Below are 18449 nucleotides of genomic sequence, written 5' to 3' on the forward strand. Positions count from 1 at the left end.
AGTTCAGGCAGTAGCTCATTGCAGTTTGGGTAGTGACTGAGAGAAGAAAATTAGTCTGTCACACTTAATTAGAAAAGTAGCAGTACGATACAGAGACAAAGCCCAGTGACAAGTACTGTCCCTGCAGATCAAGCATTAGATACCTTGCACAGTCCATACAGTAGCTTTCAGCTACAGGACTGTGTAGGTGATACAACTTTTTACTAATCTGACAGTCATAAAGAGAAAACAGCTCTTTAAGCAAGCAAAGACCAGTCAAAGGAAGGAAGACCCAGAAACTGGACGATTCCCTTCACTTGCTTCCTTCTTAGATAAATATAGGTCTGACTGCTGCTCTCACCTCCTGGATTTCTGTTTCAGTGCTTAAATGAAAGATGATTTCTTTATTTCTGTCCATAACTGAATAGCAGAGCACCCTCCTGAGTCCTTTCAGCAAATTTTTGCTTATTTTCAGTGCAAGCATCATTTTTGGATTCTTATAGCTGCTAGGAAAAACAAGGGACTTATTTTTTTCTTCCCTAACTTTCAGAAAATAACTTCCCTTTCTTGGCAGTAAGCTTTAATCATATTTAGCAGTGATTTCTTTCTCTTTAGAATTCAAGTAAATTAATGGGTTTGAGATGTCAGGGGCATTCTTTCAGATATTTAAGATGCACTGATTATATTAATGGAATTTCAGTGTGCTGTGATCAGTTTTTGGTTCACGCTCAGCATGAAGTGGCTTTGGACCAGCTAGTGATTCCCAGCAGATAAATTCCCTTGTGCTGGCATCGTTGTTGCATACATAGCACTAGTGAGCATGGCATGGTCCCCTCCTGCACTGTTTGCCCAGCCATACTCTGCTGCAGGCAGGTTACCAGAAGCCAAGGGCAGCATTAGGGCAAGACGGACAGCCAGAGTCGAGCTCTGCTGCAGTCACCAGCAGCTCCCTTCCCAGCAACGTGTGTGCATTGAATGCAGGGAGATGAGCCCCTCCCAAGTTTGGGACCTCAGCTAGCTAGGCTGGCTACATGGTTAATCTCCCTAGGCCCACCTCTATGGTCAGTGAAAAGAGATGAGAGTGCTGCCACAGGGTAATTCAAAGCATGCTGCTGTTGCAGGTGCTCTGAATTGCCCACAGGAGTTTAAATCACAAGTGGAGATTTAGTTAGTTTGCATAGTTAGCTAATTTAGGTGCCTCAAGTTGGAACAGTGTGAATACTTCCAAAGTTTCCATGTGTTCTCCAAGACTCACTGACTCTTGAGGGATCATTCACAGATGTTATCTTGGTGACTGCTGGATTCTGTAAGCTGTCGCATCCGTTGGCCTACAGCGCCTATGGTGACAGGGCAGTATGTTACGCTCAGCACTCTGCCTAAAATGGAAGTCTTCCAGGCTACACATTGTCCTCCTACAGCAGTGTGTCATGTATCCTACAGCAAAGGGGCTACAAGGGCATGAAACTTGGAGTTTTATCTTAAAGGTTCTATTGACTAATTAATTTTTATATGAGTTGAAAACTTTCTTAATCCCAGAAAGCTTTGACCACAATACAGTTTATCCAAACTTCTCAGAAATTCTCCTTTGTTCTTCAGAAGCAGATCAGTGTTAATTGTTAAGCGATTTGCCCAGTTTCTTCTTGTTCAAGCATTCTACCTGCTGCTCCAGTTCATGGTCTCCCAGGAGGTTCCAGGCAGGCTCTCTACTGTTTTATCATATAAATAAATAAGCAAAAAATATATTTGTTGATATTGTTCTGTACAGCTGCCATCAAGATATGAAGTCAAAGTAAAACAGAGTTGCTTTAGGATTAACACTAAAGTCCTTGTTACTTTTTTACTTTTTCTATATTTTTTTACCAAGTTTTATGAATGAGAATATGAAGGATCTGGAAGGAGGAGCCAGGCTTTAACTAGAAGACCTGCTCCAGTGTCACTCATTGTTTGGTCTCTTCAAGATCAAAGACACGGGACTTCCTTAACAAGTCCTTCCAAGTAGTTGGACAAGCTCACAATCAGCAATGTTTTTTCCTGGGGCACAATAGCATTGAAAGCATTGGCACAATTATTTTTTCAAGGTAACTTTGAATTTTTCTGGTGTGTTTTCTGATTGTCATGCAGTACATCTACTTCATTCACAAAAATACCAAATGTTACACTACTGGCATGTAAACAAGATCTTAGATGTCCCTAGCATCTAAGATAACTGTTCTTATCTTTACTGGGTTCACTTAACAGCCTTCACATACCATCTTGTGTATTTTACCTTTCTTCTCACTGTAGAGAATCCAGCTGTTCCATTATAAATCATCTTATGCATGTTTTAATTACCATAGATAAATCATGTACTATTCCTGCACTTCATACTGCAGCAAAACTCCAGGTGCTTTCACTAGGAACTTAGCTTGAATGAAGCAAATCACCAGTGGCCCAAAGACATTTAAGTTTGCAACTTCCTAGGGAAGTTTCTTACGTGCATTTACCTCTGTGTGACTTGCCAAGTCCTTTTTTTTAAATTACTATTAATTTCTTTATGATAATAAGAAACCTGCTTTTTCTAATCTTAGTTCACTTTTTTCTATGTTGCAGTACCTTTTCCATTTTAGCTTTGGTGTTGCTGAGTATTTTGTTAGCTAACTATAGTGATGAAGGTATGGAATCTTTAATAAATAGGGCATTTCCTCAGTATGGAAATTACTAAACACTAATTACTTGGAATTCCAGCCATCTCCCTCTGCTTCTCCTCCCTCCTCAAAACAGGCCAGAGTTTCATTTTTCTATTGCAGTCTATTCTTCTGTATTGCTCAGAATTTACTCTTCACTTCTAAGAGCATTTCACTTGTTCTCCAGTGATCAGTGAATCATCAGAATACACAGGCCTTTCACATCACATTAAGCTTGTCAATCATTGTTTGCATCTTACTTTCTGTCATCTTATGAGGTACTTTCATCTAAAGGTTTTGTTTTGTATGTTGCTGTTTTTAAGCTGAAATAAGTTCTACGTGGCTTTCTTCTCTTCTGTTTGTGTGTGAAGCACACTGCATTTAATAAAGTTAATTGAATTATGGGGACAGCTGGAAAAATGAGCCTGGTGATAATTTCATTTCATAGTGCTTAGTTACAGTAGTCAACAGCTAAGGCATCCCAGCAATGGTGGGGTGAATACTAACTTCCATGGAGAACTATAGAGAACAAAAGAGTTTCCTACATACAGGCAGAAAAAATTAAATTTGCTTTTTAAGGTGTTGACATATGCGGTAAAAACACCTGGTAAAAACTGGTTGCAATGTCAAAATCAATTACTATTCTGCTTTAACCTTTACATTTGATTTGAATTGCTTTACAGAGTTAATTACATACATTTTATAATTGCATCACTTGCGTTACTTTATAATAATTCTCAGAAAGGCCAAGTGACTTTCGGAACATCATAGGTAAGAAACTGAGACAAGAGTCTCAAATTATATATTGTATTCTGGAAAAAAAATAAGGAGCTTCAGTGCAAAACCTTGCTAAAGAATAAAACGTATCTAAAATGTGTGCATATTAAAAATTGTCCATAAGATCTACCATAGGTCCAGTTATTCTTTGTACAGCGTTATTAACTTGAAAATATGCGGATGTGGACAGAACACACACACATACACAAAGACACATTCATTCAAATGTCTCCTTCCTCCAACAGTATTAAACAGAATAGGGTGAATAAAAATTGCAGTTTTGCTACTGTACTGCCATGCTAGTACAAAAATAAATTTCTTTTGCTTTGGAGATGCCAGGTGCCTTCTGAATATGGTACTTAGCGATCCCACTAAAGAGAGTGAAAAAAGTGACAGAGGCGACACGAGAAAATGCATCTTTAGAAGAAAAATCAATGTTTTTAATTCATTTCAATTTCTCATTTTACAAATTTAATTACATCCAATTCTATTATAAAAATCCACTCTCTCAATATGGCAAATAATTAGAAGAAGAAAGTTTGACTGGTTTTAATAATTCATTTATCTGAGTCTTCAAATGTTTCCATTTTCTTCAATAAAATATAACAAAATTATGGAAGACACTACCAGTCCAGACAAATTCTTGTACACGAAAGATTTATCCAAATAATTCATTCTTGTCTGTACTTTGTATAAATTCGTGCTAAACTAATTCATCACCACCAAACCAAGCAATTTAAACGTTTGCAGGAGTTTATACAGTTATACTTACAGTCTAGCTGTTCCTAATGAGTTCCTCTGTTTGAATAACGCATGCTACGCTACAGAAAGTCATCACTACTCAGGAAGCAAGACATGGCCTGCTGCTTAGGTGGGCCAACAAAGTATGAAGTAAAATTGTCTTGATTTTGAAATAGAGTACATAAATACTGGCTTTGTTTTGTTGCCATGCATTTAATATGAATCCTTGTTATGGTCTATATTTTACTCTACTGCAATGAAATGTCCGCAGTCGTCCCATTCACATTCAATTATTCTATTCCTGGGAGATGATACAGGGTGATTTTGGAGTGCGTGCTGCCCTGAAAGCTGGGGGGACAGCCCCTTGCTGGCCCATTCAGTGCCTTCCTGCTCCTGGAAATCAGACCGGCCTGGGGTCAGTTGTGCAGATGTGGGAGGCTGGAGGGAAGCTCCCCTGTGTAAGTTCTGCATCTCTGACATTCAGTTATCTGTCTTCCTTCTCCTGCTCATTTCAGGCAGTCAGTAACATTTTGAAAGCTCCTTTCAGATGATATAATCTTCCTAAACATGCGTTAGAGAAACATGATAAGATTATAATGCATCTGGGTCTGCTAGAGGAATGGCTTTCCTCTCATAAGATAAACTGGGTCTGCTCACAGTAGGTTGCTTGGCACAAGAGATCTTGGGAAGATTACCTACAACCTATCACCATTTTGATGGAGAGCAATAGGCAATGGCCCTTTTTTCCCTGCCAGATGTCTCTTGGAATTGCCCTGCAGTGTTGCATATCAGTTACATTCCTTACCTACGTGGCTAAGAGAAAAATAAAATGGCTCCCTCTGAGATGCAGAAAGAATTTTAAAAAATAAAAATCTGATGGTCACTGTGCTTCTGGGAAGAGCCAGACTTCAGTGATCACAGAATATTGAAAGCAGTGTCCCTAAAACTCAGAGACAGCTATAGAAGTAAGCAGTGACAGAGAGGTGGCTGCGGTCTTTTTGATACTTCATATTATCCCCTTTTTTAATGTAATTCTCAGGAGATAGCTGATTTATTTGAGACCCTGTTGGACTAGCTTATGTAACAAGGGATTGCAATGCAGTGGCTTCAGGAGTCCAATGAAGAATTCCTGGTTTTAAAGGAGAAAACTTGTTTTTCATCCCTCTTCTGTCTAAATTTCTTGTCTTGTTTTATGACGTGTGGTTTGCCATCTGTTCCCAGAGCACACAATTTAAGGATGGGAGTTTTAAAAAAATAAGGTATTATACTATAATATAATAGGATATTAAATACTGTTGCTGTTGATGAATCACGTTGTGTTTTGCAAAATCAGAGGGAGAAGCCTTTGGCCACAGCAATTAGTTTGTTGACTTTGCAAGCGTAGCCTGCTCTGTTTGCAGTCTAAGGTTTTGAGTTTTTTGTAAGCTCTTTTGTGTGTGCTGCATTAATTCTTTAGTATTTTGCTACTAGTCCCTCTTTTATCCTCCCTTTGGATATCAGAATCTTTGGGTATTACAGTGGGCAATTAACACAGCTTGCTAAAACAGCTTGCCACTTCAGTAAAAAAAAGAAAGGTGGAGTCTTATTGCCAGGGAGGAAGTGTTGTGAATGATTATAATTAGGCTGAGGCTGCGGTAGAAGCTGGTCAACGGATCTTTTATTTATTTATGGAGATCTATCTGTAAGGGAAAAAAGATGTGTTGAAAAAATACGGGGAGTTTATATCTATCTGTTTCTGCCAGGTTAGAAAAGCGGGAGGGCATGAGCAGGGCAGGATCATATGGATTTGACAGGAGGGAGAAAGACCTTTCACTCCAGAGGCAGGGATAGGGTTCAGGTAAATATTGGACTTGTATAAATAATACCAGTATTAAAACCACTGCAAAGTGATCTGACTGCTGTCCCAGCTCATCTGCTTCTGGCAGGTTGGCCCGTTAGGGTATTTGTTACGCAGTACTTACGGATGTGTCAAAGAGTCCTAATGCTGCCTTTTTCCTCAGTGAACAAGCAGCGTGTCCCCCAAATCCCACCTTTAGAGAGCAATTCAATAAAAATGAAAAGAAAAGTGAACTTAGGAAGGCGTTTGGTGGTTACTTTCAAAATCCTTACTGTGTACTGATAATTGGTAGCTGCAAAGTCCTGAGTACAAGGTGGGCATGTGTAGGAACTCCATACAAAGAAACTCCAGAGGCCTTTCTGGAGAAAAGTAGCACTTTTTTCTGCCCCCTCAGGAAATGCTGACTTTACAACGGAATTATAAACCAGAAGTTTTCCATGTTATGTAAGTGTCACTTTCCCTCCTTCTCTCCTTTTTTTCCCCTCAGCTCAGAAACAGGTAATGTGTTCTCTCATGCAAAAATATTCTCAGCAGTACCCAGCAGCAGCACAGAGAAGACTAGGGATCGCTATTGGCACCCACACATGGCTGCTGGGGCATGTATGAACTTCCGTAAGTATTGTCCTGGACCATAGGCCCCACACTTAGAGTTAAGGCTGCTGAAGAGCTAAGTGGCTCGGAAGAGGGAGCATGGCCAGCAGTGAAAGCTCAAGGAGACAGCTGTGAGCAAAGTAGCGGGAGGGTGAAGGTGAGACCAGGTGGCACAGCAGCTGGAATTATTAGAGGTGCTTGAATGAGGGGGAGATGAGACTGTCGCCTTAAAGCTTTGCATTCGTTAGACCAGGCTCCAAGGTATTATAACAGAGTCTGGTTTGTGACCAGATTTCAAAAAAATCAAACTTTTGTTTCCATCACAAACTGAACACGTTATATTGTGAAGTCTATATCTAGTAATATCCAGTGACAGGCAGTGTCTTACAAGCTAAAAAAGCAAAATAGAATTGAGAAGAGCCTGGGACAAGAGGAATGAACACAGAATAGTTTGGCAGTTTTGAGTCTTGAATTTCATTCCAGTAACAGGGTTGCCTACACCTTATTTATTTTTAGCTGAGATTATGGGTTTAATTCACAATAACTGTTTCAGATGAGATCTCTCAGGTGGATACACTGGCTGAAATGTTAGTACATTTGTACATACTACATCCCTTCCAGAGCCCTGAGAACAAGAGGTTCTTCTGGGAGGAAAATAAGGAGGACTAGTTAGAGACGAGGACGCTGGGGGAAGTAGAGCGTCTTAGTCGTTCTTGTTAACATAACACCTATTTGACTTGAAATTATATTGGCTTGTGTAATGTTTGCAGCTAGACAAAGATGATTTCAGTGAAAACAGAGCTCATTGTTAGCCAAAAAGTTGTCTTGTTTCACTTTTTTTAAAATATTTTTACCAAATATGAATATCCTATTCAAACTCTTCAGAGTTTTATAGACATATTTATTCCGTGCTCTATTTTTAATTGCTGGGGTTTTAGATTCCAGTTTACTTTCTGACTGACTAGATGCAGTTGCTATACTTCTGCCATAAGCTGCAGCTGATATTTTTTTTGTTTGTCAGATTATTTCAAAAGCAGAAAATCAAGCCTGAATATTGAAATGCTGTACCTCACTAAGGTTAAACATTCCCGTACTTCCGATAGTACTGGCTATGAATTCTAACAACTTTAGTTTATCAATAGCTAAATATTATGTAATTATAAATATATCTACATATATAATAATATGTAAAATAATTACATTTATTGTATGTTACAAATATTTTATTAATGTATTATAGTAATCATTAGTAATATGTATTGTACTATACATAAAATGTATAATAAATAAGTAAATTATATTATTATATAAATAGGTAAATGAGAGAGAGTGAGTTATTTTTCTGTTAGGTCAGGGCAAAGATCAGCTAAGCATTAAGGCAATCAGATTAGGGGCAAATGGTTTGCAGTGTGTGCATGTGATCTTCCTCTATTTGTGTTTACTTTATTTCTGTATGGAATTTGTGGCATGTGTATAGTCCATATGTAAAGTAGCGGAGCTTCCCTGTAAGGTGAAATGTGCCACTGGAGCTGCTCACCAGGAGTGAAATCTCAGTCGTAAGCTACCACTGTATTTTCACATTTACACTTTCTGTAGTAATCCATATAACTTTTGGGTAATAAATGTTTCTTTTAGTAACCATACCTTGCTGATTCCTGAGGTAGATTGTTACCTAAATGTGCCAGCAGCATGGCTTTGATTCAGCAAAGCACTTACCTACAATCCTAAGACCAGGCCTGCTGAACAGATCATTTAAGCACAGTCTTAATTATATTGTTTGCAATACTGGCAAATCCGTGAGAGTTCTTTTCAGTGGGAAACATTGCTTATGTTCACTGTGATAAAATGTGATGAGGTATGTTATATCAGTATGTGTTGGAAGGTAAAGCATGTTACCATTAGCGTGACCAAACACTAGTAGCTGTCAATTCAGCGGCCATACCAAAGGCTGCAGTACTGTTTTTAAAAAAAAAAAGAAAAGGTATTTCAGCCAAGGTTTCCCCACACACACTCAATGTTTTACCCAACATTTGCATGTTACAGGGAATACTACATCTGAAATGAGTAATTCCATTTTTCATTACAACAAACTACCTGTTCTACCTGTTCAAAAGCAAACTTCAAGGTGACATGAATCTGTCAAAAAATATCAAACCAACAAAGAATTGAGAAGTCTACCATATGCTATCTAATAACTTGGCATGATGCCTGGTCTAAATAAGTCTGTATCCATTGTCTAGGTAGCATATTGTATGTTTCTTCCAAGTTTTTGTTAAGTCTGTTCATATAAAGTAAAATACAAATGATAATAAGATTTAATTACTTTTCAAAAGAAATACTAAAGTGTAGTCTTCCAGTCCTTCTGCATTGGAAATAAATTTTGGAACCTTCAAATACTTGGTGGCAAATTCTGTTCCAAAGTGTGGGTCTCATAGCTAGATGTAGTTGGATAACCATTCTTCTTTAGATGATGCCTTGTTTAAGGAAAAGGAGACTGCAGTATCAGGGTGCAAAGTTCCTGGATGAGGAATTAAGATTGGCCAGAAAAGGGGCTTTTTAAAAAATCTCTTGCAAATTGTTCCATTTAAAATACAGCTGAACATGCTTTTGTTAACAAAAAAGACACACTGTTTTATCTAATGAGTAGCCAACCAAACATAATTCACAGAAATCCCTTCCTAGAATGACACACATCTCTTAATGCATAAGTCACTGGTGGGAGATGCATTCCATATAATATATACCTTAAGCAAAAACACAGGAAGAGCTGCTCACTTTCTCTCCTTTGATACCTTGAAAAATCAAAGTACATGAATTTATTTTAGCACGTTCAGACCCTCAGAATTCACTTAATAGTGAAAAAGATAAATGCACGACTGCTTGGGACCTGAAATATAATGTTTCTGAAAAACAATATTGTAAGGGCTCTTACACTTAGGAACAATTTGCTTTGTATTCCTTCTTTTGCCACCTATTTTCTGATCTGTTATATTCTGCTGTTAATATTTTATGAGGTGATGGGAAGGTCTGTTTGACTGTGTATTTTACTTACACTGGACTCATGTATTATTGGCTGTCAGCTTTGGTCCTCAGCTGTTGGTGATGCAGAAAATTAATGGAGTCTTCAGCCCAGGCATTGTGATAATAGAGTGCTTGAGGATGTGCCATCACCACCGACATGACTCAATAGCTCATACTACCAATAAGCTCTTTGCCCTTTGGCTTGCTGTATTAATAACCTTCATATTTTCTATTTTGGTATTTTAAAGTTGGCCCTGACATGCCTAAATAAAGACAAGTTATTTGAAATGCAGCAAGAGGAAAGGGCAAGGAAGACATATTTTCTTTTGGGGAGCGTACCTCTTTACTGGTGGTGTGCTTTCTACCTGTTCAAAAGCAAACTTCAAGGTGACTGATCGGTCTTAGTCAGCCTGAATGAGGGATAACATTTTTAGAGAGCTGCTACAGAGGAAGGACTACAGTAACTACTGTCAAGGGGATATTTTACCACTGAACTCAAAATAGCTGTGCTGATTTAGCCTGGCTGCTGAGCTGGCCCCACACCATTTCTCCCTGTTCTGTTGTTGTAGTGTTTTGAGAATAAGATGAAGTGAAACAAGATCTCGCGAAATGGGGGTGGAGGTGCTGAAAACCTGTGTTCTGTCCTTTTGTCTAAAGAAGTCTCAGTGTCCAGACAGAAGACAGGAAGCTAATGCTGAGGGAGAGCATAGATATCAAAATGATATGAAAATAGGATAGATGGCAATTAAAAGGTGGATCAGAAGGGAATAGGACAGGTGGGTTACTTGGTCACTGCATAGAAATAATGCTAGGAAGTTGCGGGGAAGGGAGTGGTTCCTCTCCTCCTTTCTTGGCTAACTTTGCAGACAAGCAAGCCAACCACCTCTGTGGACCCATTGAGGACCCACTCCCAATTAAATTCCTGAACATCATATGAGCTGTGGCTCCTCTGAAGGACACAGTGTGGTTACGGTGTGTCAGATGATAGACAACAATAAAAGGCATTAGCCCAAGCAAGCCCATTCCCACACCTGACAATAAAGGGCAAAATACAGAAAGCTGAGAAAGCAGCCACATCCCAAACGTGCAGGACCTCAGCTGCTGGTGCTTAAGTAGGTAGCCTACCATGACAGCTTGAATCTTAATGTGTGACTAGGTACCATCTACATACATTACATCTATAGTGCTATTCCCTTTCCTCTAGAAGAGGGCTTAGTTATGACTGTGTATCAGTCACTACTGAGCAGAGGAATATGGTACAAACCACACAACATTTTTGTTCACAAAATATTTACACAGGTAGCAGTAGGAACAGTTTGCTGCCTATCCAAGCTCTGAGAGCCATCACTGAGGGTTTGAGCTTTGCGGCTTGCTGGGTGAGGTCCTTAGTACCTCAAATAAAAATAAGAAATAATATGAAACAATAATCAGTGCAACCTAGTCTTAGGAAGGCTTCCAGTATGTGCATCAGTTACTGTAAAATAACAGCTGGGTGAATAATGCAAAATTTATACTTAGATAATCTGCAATTCGGAGCAATTTAGGACAGAGAAAACAGAGGACTAGATTGGGTTCATAGAAGGAGTGGAAGGCATAAAAGAGCCTCTTGCTGTTTTTTCCTTGATCTTTGTAAAGCCTTGACTCCAGGGAAATTCTGCTTTCCTGGAGAAATCATTCCTTTGAATGATGGTCTTTTTCCACCAGAGAAGCTGAAAAAACACAAAAAAGTTACTTTTCTTCCTTTCTCCCATCCCCTCAGCCATGCTGACTAGTTGGGCAAACAGAGCATGGTGCTCTGTTCTGTATTTTGAAAGCGTGGGAGCAATTTCCTCTCGTGTTTCCATCTAATAAGGGATGGTAAAGGGAGCTCTGGAACTAAGCAGAGAAAATACCTACCAGCAGTCTTGCTGGAGCAGTTAGCACCAGCTCCCTTAACATCCTGCCCCCCATGCCTCCATGAAAGAGCAGTTCAAAAAGGCACAGTCTCACCAAAGATAATGAGCTACATGACTATTTTCAGCTGCTGTTAAATCATTTGCTGTCTTCTGTAAAAATAATTGAGAACTACAGCAGAAAAGTCAATGCCTTTAAAATGGCCAGGCTGATAGAAGACTGAGAGTCCAGAGGAAACACCATCCTGCATGACAAGGCATCTCTGTAGTCTCTAGCCTGCTTAAATGCAGTCATTTTCACCATCAGGAAGTAGAAAACGAATATTTCCTATCCTGTAAAAAGCTCCTTAAAAATAAAATCACTAGATCCATGTCTTGCACTGCAAGCTTTCATCTTAACTATTTCTTGTATGCTGGAATCAAAAATCAGCCCCTCGGCTTTCAATTCCTTTGACCGTAGCAGCAAGTTTCTCCTGTTGACTGTAGACAACAGGGGCTTTGAAGCATTTTTCTGGTTTGTTTTTACATAACTCTTAAGCCATTTCTGCTTTGGATATATTTTGTTTCTCTTTATCCCAAGAAAGTTTCCACAGAGTTGTGGTTTATTAATTGAAAGGTGATATTTTTCATTGCAGCAATACCACTTTCAGTGTACAACACAAAATCCGTAAGATTTTTTCATCAACAGTGCTAGTGCATTTTCTTCACTTTAAGAAGTAGTTCTGCAAAAAAACCAAGCCCACTAACCATCTTAGGAGAAAGAGTAAGCCAGTTCTAATGATCTCCCAGGGAAAACAAAAATGAAGTGTATAGTGTCATCTGCTTGATCTTTAATTATTATTTAATTACTCTAATATGCTCTTAAATTGCACTCCATTGGACAATTTCAGATGACTGCTTTTATTAAGTGAACAACTTCTTCCCAGCACCCCAGTGGTTTTAGTGGGTTGTTAGCAGTTGTGTGTAACCAGAGCTACCTCAGTGTTACAGGCAAAATTCAATGGGATGCAGAGGAGACTCTGTAGAATAAGAATGGAGGCGGGAGCCCAGAGGAGGGCTGGAGAGAGTCACTTGTGCTTCAAGTGACCACCAAGAGCTGCTGGCAAGGACCGGGAGGATGAGGGAGGTGAGTGGTGCTTTTCAAGGCTGCTGGGATTCAGGGGGTTGCAAGGCTGTGAGGCGGAGAACAGGCACCATTCACTTGCTGAATCCAAAGTGCTGGTCTCGCGTACAAGATCAAGGTGTCCAGCACTATCTTATCAAGCCCTTCTATCTCTGGAGTTTCAACAACTTCCATGTTCTCTGCCAAAAGTACCACCCCTGCTTACCACCCTCACTTCTCCCCTCATTCCAGGGCCCAAGACTTCTTTCCTCTCCTGCACACACACACATACCAGTCTCTGTTTGTCCCTTCCAATGCAGGGCATTTGTTTTGTTCTGTTTTGTTTTTAAATATCCAACCTGAGGGAATAGAGTTTTATTTATCTCCTTATTTCCTGAGCCAAATATACAGGCAGGTCCCCGAAGTTTAACCAAGAGCAGTACACAGGGGATTAGTAGTACCTGGAAGCAAAAATAGTGGATATGACCACATAGAATTTTACTGTCTACTGCTGGTAAAGACTTACAAATATTTTCTTCAAAAATAAAATTTCGAAAAGCTCATTAAAGAACTTGCTGTATAAACACATTTTTCTTAAATGCTTCAATTGTGGATCCACAGAAAATAACACCAAATGCCTTTTCAAAAGAGCTGAAGACCTTTTAAAACCATCTGAAACATCAGACCTGCGTGACGTCCAGCTGCTTAGTCACCTTCAGTAGAGATACAGCTATAGAGCTTCCCAAGTGATAGCAGGTTAAGTTGGGGGAAAAAGTACATTGGTGTAAGTGCAGAGAGGGTTACCGCATCCGTTCCCCACCTTCCCCTCTCCTACTCCCCTCCAAAAAAAAAGCCAGTTAGTTATGTCAGAACAGTTTTTACTGTGCACAAGAGGAGGGCTCCAGGGGTGGGCAGAGGTAGAGGGACGTGTGGTTTTACATTTTTCTGAGGGCCCAAGAGATGAGAGGACTTTACTTACCAGGAATGGCTCATTAAGTCAAGGTAATAATGAAGTAATTGGGACAAACTGCAAACTATGCTCAGCACAATCTGCAGTGACAGAAACTGCTGTTTACAAATTAGAATCGCTAAATACTAAAGGAAACAACATCAGCAGTGAGAGCAGAGTGACACAGCCAAGTTGCTTATTAAAAAAAAAGTAAAAATCCACAGCTTTGGGATTCATGGAAATGGCTTGAATGTGTCCTCTTGTCCTAATGTGCTTCAACGATGAAAAATACAATCTATCTAATTTTTAGTGCTCCACTGAATTTTTTAAATAAAATTGCCTTCAATTGTCCATCATACTTTGCTCCGTATTGTGGTAGTGGGGAGAGGACAAGGCAAGCTAATGAAATAATTTGAGCTGCTGAGGTGAGAAAGGCTTGCAAAGCCGCAGCTAAGAGCATAGTTTTCAAGGGCCATGCTGATACGCAATGGACATCATGCAAACACAGGCAAGCAACAATGGAGTGAAAAACTATACTCTCAAAACTGGGGCTAGGAAGGAATGAGTAGATTGCAGGATGAATCGAGTAGCTGCTTTTGAATAAAACTTACTGAGCAGCACGTCCTCCTTCAGCATTATTAATAGTGGCATAGAAGTGGTGGTTCCCTGCTTCCTAGACCTGCTGAGGGGGGTAATGAGTTAATACACTTGGCTTTTTACATCTCCAGGACTTGTTTGTTATCCCTCTGCCTCCTTAGCCAGGAATAAACTTTACCTTGTTATGTTTTCGCTTGGGTTTGAACTTCAGCCAAGAAAAAGAAGTCCAGATATAATTAACTCATCATTCTTTTGGCTCTTCTCAAAAAACAGCAGTGGGTTTTGATTTTCTTGTTCATTTAGAGGGTTGTTTTTTGCCTAATAAATTCCTATGTAGGAATAGTATTGGAAGTTGAGATCAAACTGGCTATCGAGTATGGCCAGGATAAGAGAGTAGTGACTAGCATTGCAGGAAGGAGCATTAAATTAAGCAATGAACTGTGCTTTAGTGATACTAATGCTAGAAAAACTCTCACTTAAACCAGACTAATAGAGTACACTTAGTGTGCCAGAAGGCTGGCACTCCTATAAGCAAACCTGGTAGGCTTTTGAACTGGGTATTCACTAATGTTGGAGACCAGTAAGAAGACACATTAAAAAAAAAAAAAATCCCACAACACTAAAAGACATCTTCTCAGTGGTATACATGCTTTTTATTAATAATGTGATAACAAGATATTAGTTACAAACATTTGATGTCAAGGTGACCTATATAAAAGGCGTAACCCAGAGACATGAGGATTTATTAAAAGAGTAACACCCACCCAAACCAAGGTTATGTCAACTCACCTGCTGGCTTCTGGACCTGAACCTTGCTAGGGGAGTACGAAGTCTAAGGGGTGGGCCAGAACCTGAAATACTACATGGAGATTTTGGCTTTAAGGTGTGACAATAATGTATACTCTCCTGATGTCTATACCACATGGAATCTTCCTCTCAGCTCTGCTTAGTCTGCCAGCAGACCTACTGAAAGTAGGTTATATGACCTGCTCTATATTACCTCTGCCCACTCCACTTGACTGTTAGCTGCTTCCCACTCTGTAGCCCTAAGAGGGCTAGCAAAGACCTATACATGTTACTAAGATCTTGATGCAAATATGCTGGAGGGAATTTGAGTTGGAACAAAGTAATTTTTCTTCCAAACTTCTCCTTTTGTTTCATTTAACAGATAGTAAAGTTATGGAAGGTGGAATAGCGATCTGTAAAATTTTTAATTCGTGATCACTATAGGGTCTCATGGGTTTCTTAACCAACAGCCTTGAAATTATACTGTTCCACTGTCCAGAGCATAGAAACAGAGAGTGGCCCCAAAAGGAAAAACACAGTTTATGGTTATTTTTGCTGCCCACATTGTGCTAGGTAGGTGCACTGCTGTGCAAAACGTGCTAATAAATGACATGGAGCAGCAGCCCATATTCTGGAGCTGCCTCATAATGGCAGTCGACGACGCATCATGAAGTTCTGGCATTTGAGGGAGCCCTTTCACCTTAGCAAATACAAAAACCATACCAAAGGCTCTACTTAATTGCCAAGCAAAGACATCTTGAGTAACAAGTGGAGTCTGGGAAAACTTAGTGACATGGCAGGGAAGACAAGTTAGATTCTTTAAAAAAAATCAGTCCAAGTGGATTTCGGATTCAAACAGATTTAGAAAAAAATCTCTTTTGCTAACGGTCTTAGAGAGGCCTAGTGGTGATCACAGACTAACAGCACTTATCTTCATTACATACTTTGAGATATAGTGCAGCCATTTAGCAAGTCGCTTACTGGCACAGTCCTGCATTTAGGACTCTACTGTCATAAGAAAAGTAATTTAAATCACTACAGTTACCTTGCAAAAATCTCATCGTATCTAAGATTGAAAATATGTGTATTTCACACACTGATCTCAGAACGATGTATTTCATATTTGTTCTTTTGTGCAGTGATTAGAAAAGTTTTTTATTGTTAATATCTGATTTATCTGAACTTCCAAATGTAACAGTCAGCAGATTTATTAGGGCTCACAGAATAGAGTAGGAAGCAGAATACAGATTAATGTTAACGTTTCAAAAGGCCTTTAAAGAGCTATTATTACTGCTATGTTGCAGTCCGTGCTTTTTTTATTACATTATTATAACCATGTTGTTATAACACTTTTTGTGTTTCATCAAACATTTTCAAACTTACATTTCCAAGGCTGGGCCTTGGACGAGGGGAGATCTTCAGATCTTTCAATCTAGATACAAGGTGAGGGCCCAGACTCTCAGCTAGAATCAGGCAGTCCAGCTGATTTGATCACAGCGTAATGATTCTGACAAAGGATCTGGCCCAATAGCACAATGTTTAAAAAGCTGTATGTCATAAAATACGTGCAGTTTAGTATTGGCCACATTCACCCCTGGTGACGACTTTGGGCAGGTTGGCACGTTGTATCCTTTCCAGCTACAGCACAGTCCCATCACGTATCACTCAAAGTGCTCTGCTGAAAACATGCCAGTATAAAGACATGATAGTTTGTCACTGCAAGAGAATGGGTATTTTTTTTCAACTGTGTGCCGCTAATTAATCCAACAGCATTTTCAAATAATTTAAGCAAGTGCTATCTTACAGATTTAGAGAAAAGCAAAACATAAACATATATAATTATTAAATAAGTGGGGGAAAAGATGAAAAATCATCAGAAATTCAAGATAGGAACACAAAAAGTGGCAGAATATTAGACTATTTCTCTGCCTCTAAATTCACTCATGACTTGAACAGGATGGATTCTCTTCTTTGCAGAACCTTTTCTGACAGCTGCATAGATTTCTTCTGGCTTCTCTCTTTTAATTAGGGGCTTCTTCTCTGGAGCCTTCATTCTCCACATCACAACAGGATGTCGTGGGCCAGTAGGACTCTGAATCTTGATAATCTTTGTGGATGCAATATAGGACATCTTCACTGTCTGCACCACAGCATTCATTAGATTTTTGGCAGCCTGAATTAGTGAAGTGACGCTATCCAACTGTAATAAGAAACAGAAACATTAGCCTAGGAAGCCAGTCTGCTTTTAATCATAATATGCTGAAGAATAAACATCAGTTAAAAAGTAAGAGTAACATAACATACCAAGCCCTAATTTCTTTGTCTTCCCTTGGTGTGTCTGATCATAATATTCATATTCCACTGCTCAGACTTAAAGTGATATACAGAAATTTGTGCTGGTGGAATATAAATGCTTATGTAGATAATGTTTGTTGTTTTTTTTTTTTAAGGTGAATTCACGATGCTTGTCTGCAGGGTCTCATTGCACTTACTACTGACAGGTAATGAAACTACCTCAGAGAAGAGCTAGGAAAATGTGACCTGTTACTTCCTTTGTATCTGCACTAGGCGAAGTCTCCAGCTGCTCCTGTCACGCTCCAGGCTCCCAAACATGCTCCTGAGCAATGCTGGGATACTGTGAAGTGGCTGGCTTTGTCAGAGCTGCTGAACCCAGTCTCAGCGGCCAAGATTTTTAAGGATAATTAAGAGCGTGATAGCACACAGAAATCGCAGTGACTGTGTGGCCTTTCAAACTGTTTAAGGAGTGCCAACCTAAGAAGCAGAATGCATAACAAACTAATCCCTATCACCTACTACCATCTTCAACAGCGTACAAGCATTAAAGCAAAAGCATTTTCAATCAGTACTCATGGAAATCGGAAATAGTGCATTTAATTTGAACTGAAAATCTGCTAACTGGAACAAAACCATCAGCTTTAACAAGCGAGTTGGCTCTCCCATACCGCTCTGTAGTATAATACAAGCAAACTCACTGATTGCACTGCTCCCTTCATACATTTGAGGTCTGCAGGCTGTACGGTGTCTATGGGCTGAAAGCAGAGAGTGCTGGGGACAGTTCACTGTCTTGGTCACCTCCTCAGCCCCAATAACTTTGGCAGCCCAGCCAGAGGCTGGCTGAGTTACCAATGTCGCACAGTTGCACTGTGCAAATGGCAAATACGATCCTATGGCATGTGTGGAGTAGAAGTGTTTTATTCTGTGTTAACCCCCAGTGAATCTCAAGCTCAAGCTCTAGGCACAAATCTGGTCCAACATGCTCCAGAAAGAGATTTCAGGCAGGCTGTATGCAGAACAGCGTTACTACTCTGATGGGGAGTGCCTATCTCAGGGGCTCTGGCTTGACAAAACCAAGAACAAGCTCAAGTATTTGACAAAAGGCCAACACTGACAAAAGTACTGATGCCTGTAATTGGCCATCAGTATTACTTCAGCCCTTGGAAATGAGAAAAAGCCTTCTTCTCATTTCTCATGGTCTCAAAACAGACTGATAAGG

The 18449-nt window shown here is 39.6% G+C and overlaps 1 protein-coding gene across 7 annotated transcripts in view; it reads right to left on the minus strand.

The window, feature by feature from the left end:
- Window positions 1-14780: 14780 nt before the first annotated feature.
- CTNNA3 (catenin alpha 3) overlaps window positions 14781-18449 on the minus strand; it is a 582319-nt gene continuing 578650 nt past the window's right edge. For all 7 annotated transcript variants that reach the window (XM_076339356.1, XM_076339363.1, XM_076339358.1 and 4 more), the window contains one exon: window positions 14781-17135. In XM_076339356.1, the coding sequence (XP_076195471.1) occupies window positions 16848-17135 (288 nt within the window). In that variant the 3' untranslated portion in view covers window positions 14781-16847. The remainder of the gene's footprint in view (window positions 17136-18449) is intronic.

This window comes from Aptenodytes patagonicus, chromosome 5 (genome assembly GCF_965638725.1).
Source record: "Aptenodytes patagonicus chromosome 5, bAptPat1.pri.cur, whole genome shotgun sequence".
In the NCBI taxonomy this organism is placed as follows: Eukaryota; Metazoa; Chordata; class Aves; order Sphenisciformes; family Spheniscidae; genus Aptenodytes; species Aptenodytes patagonicus.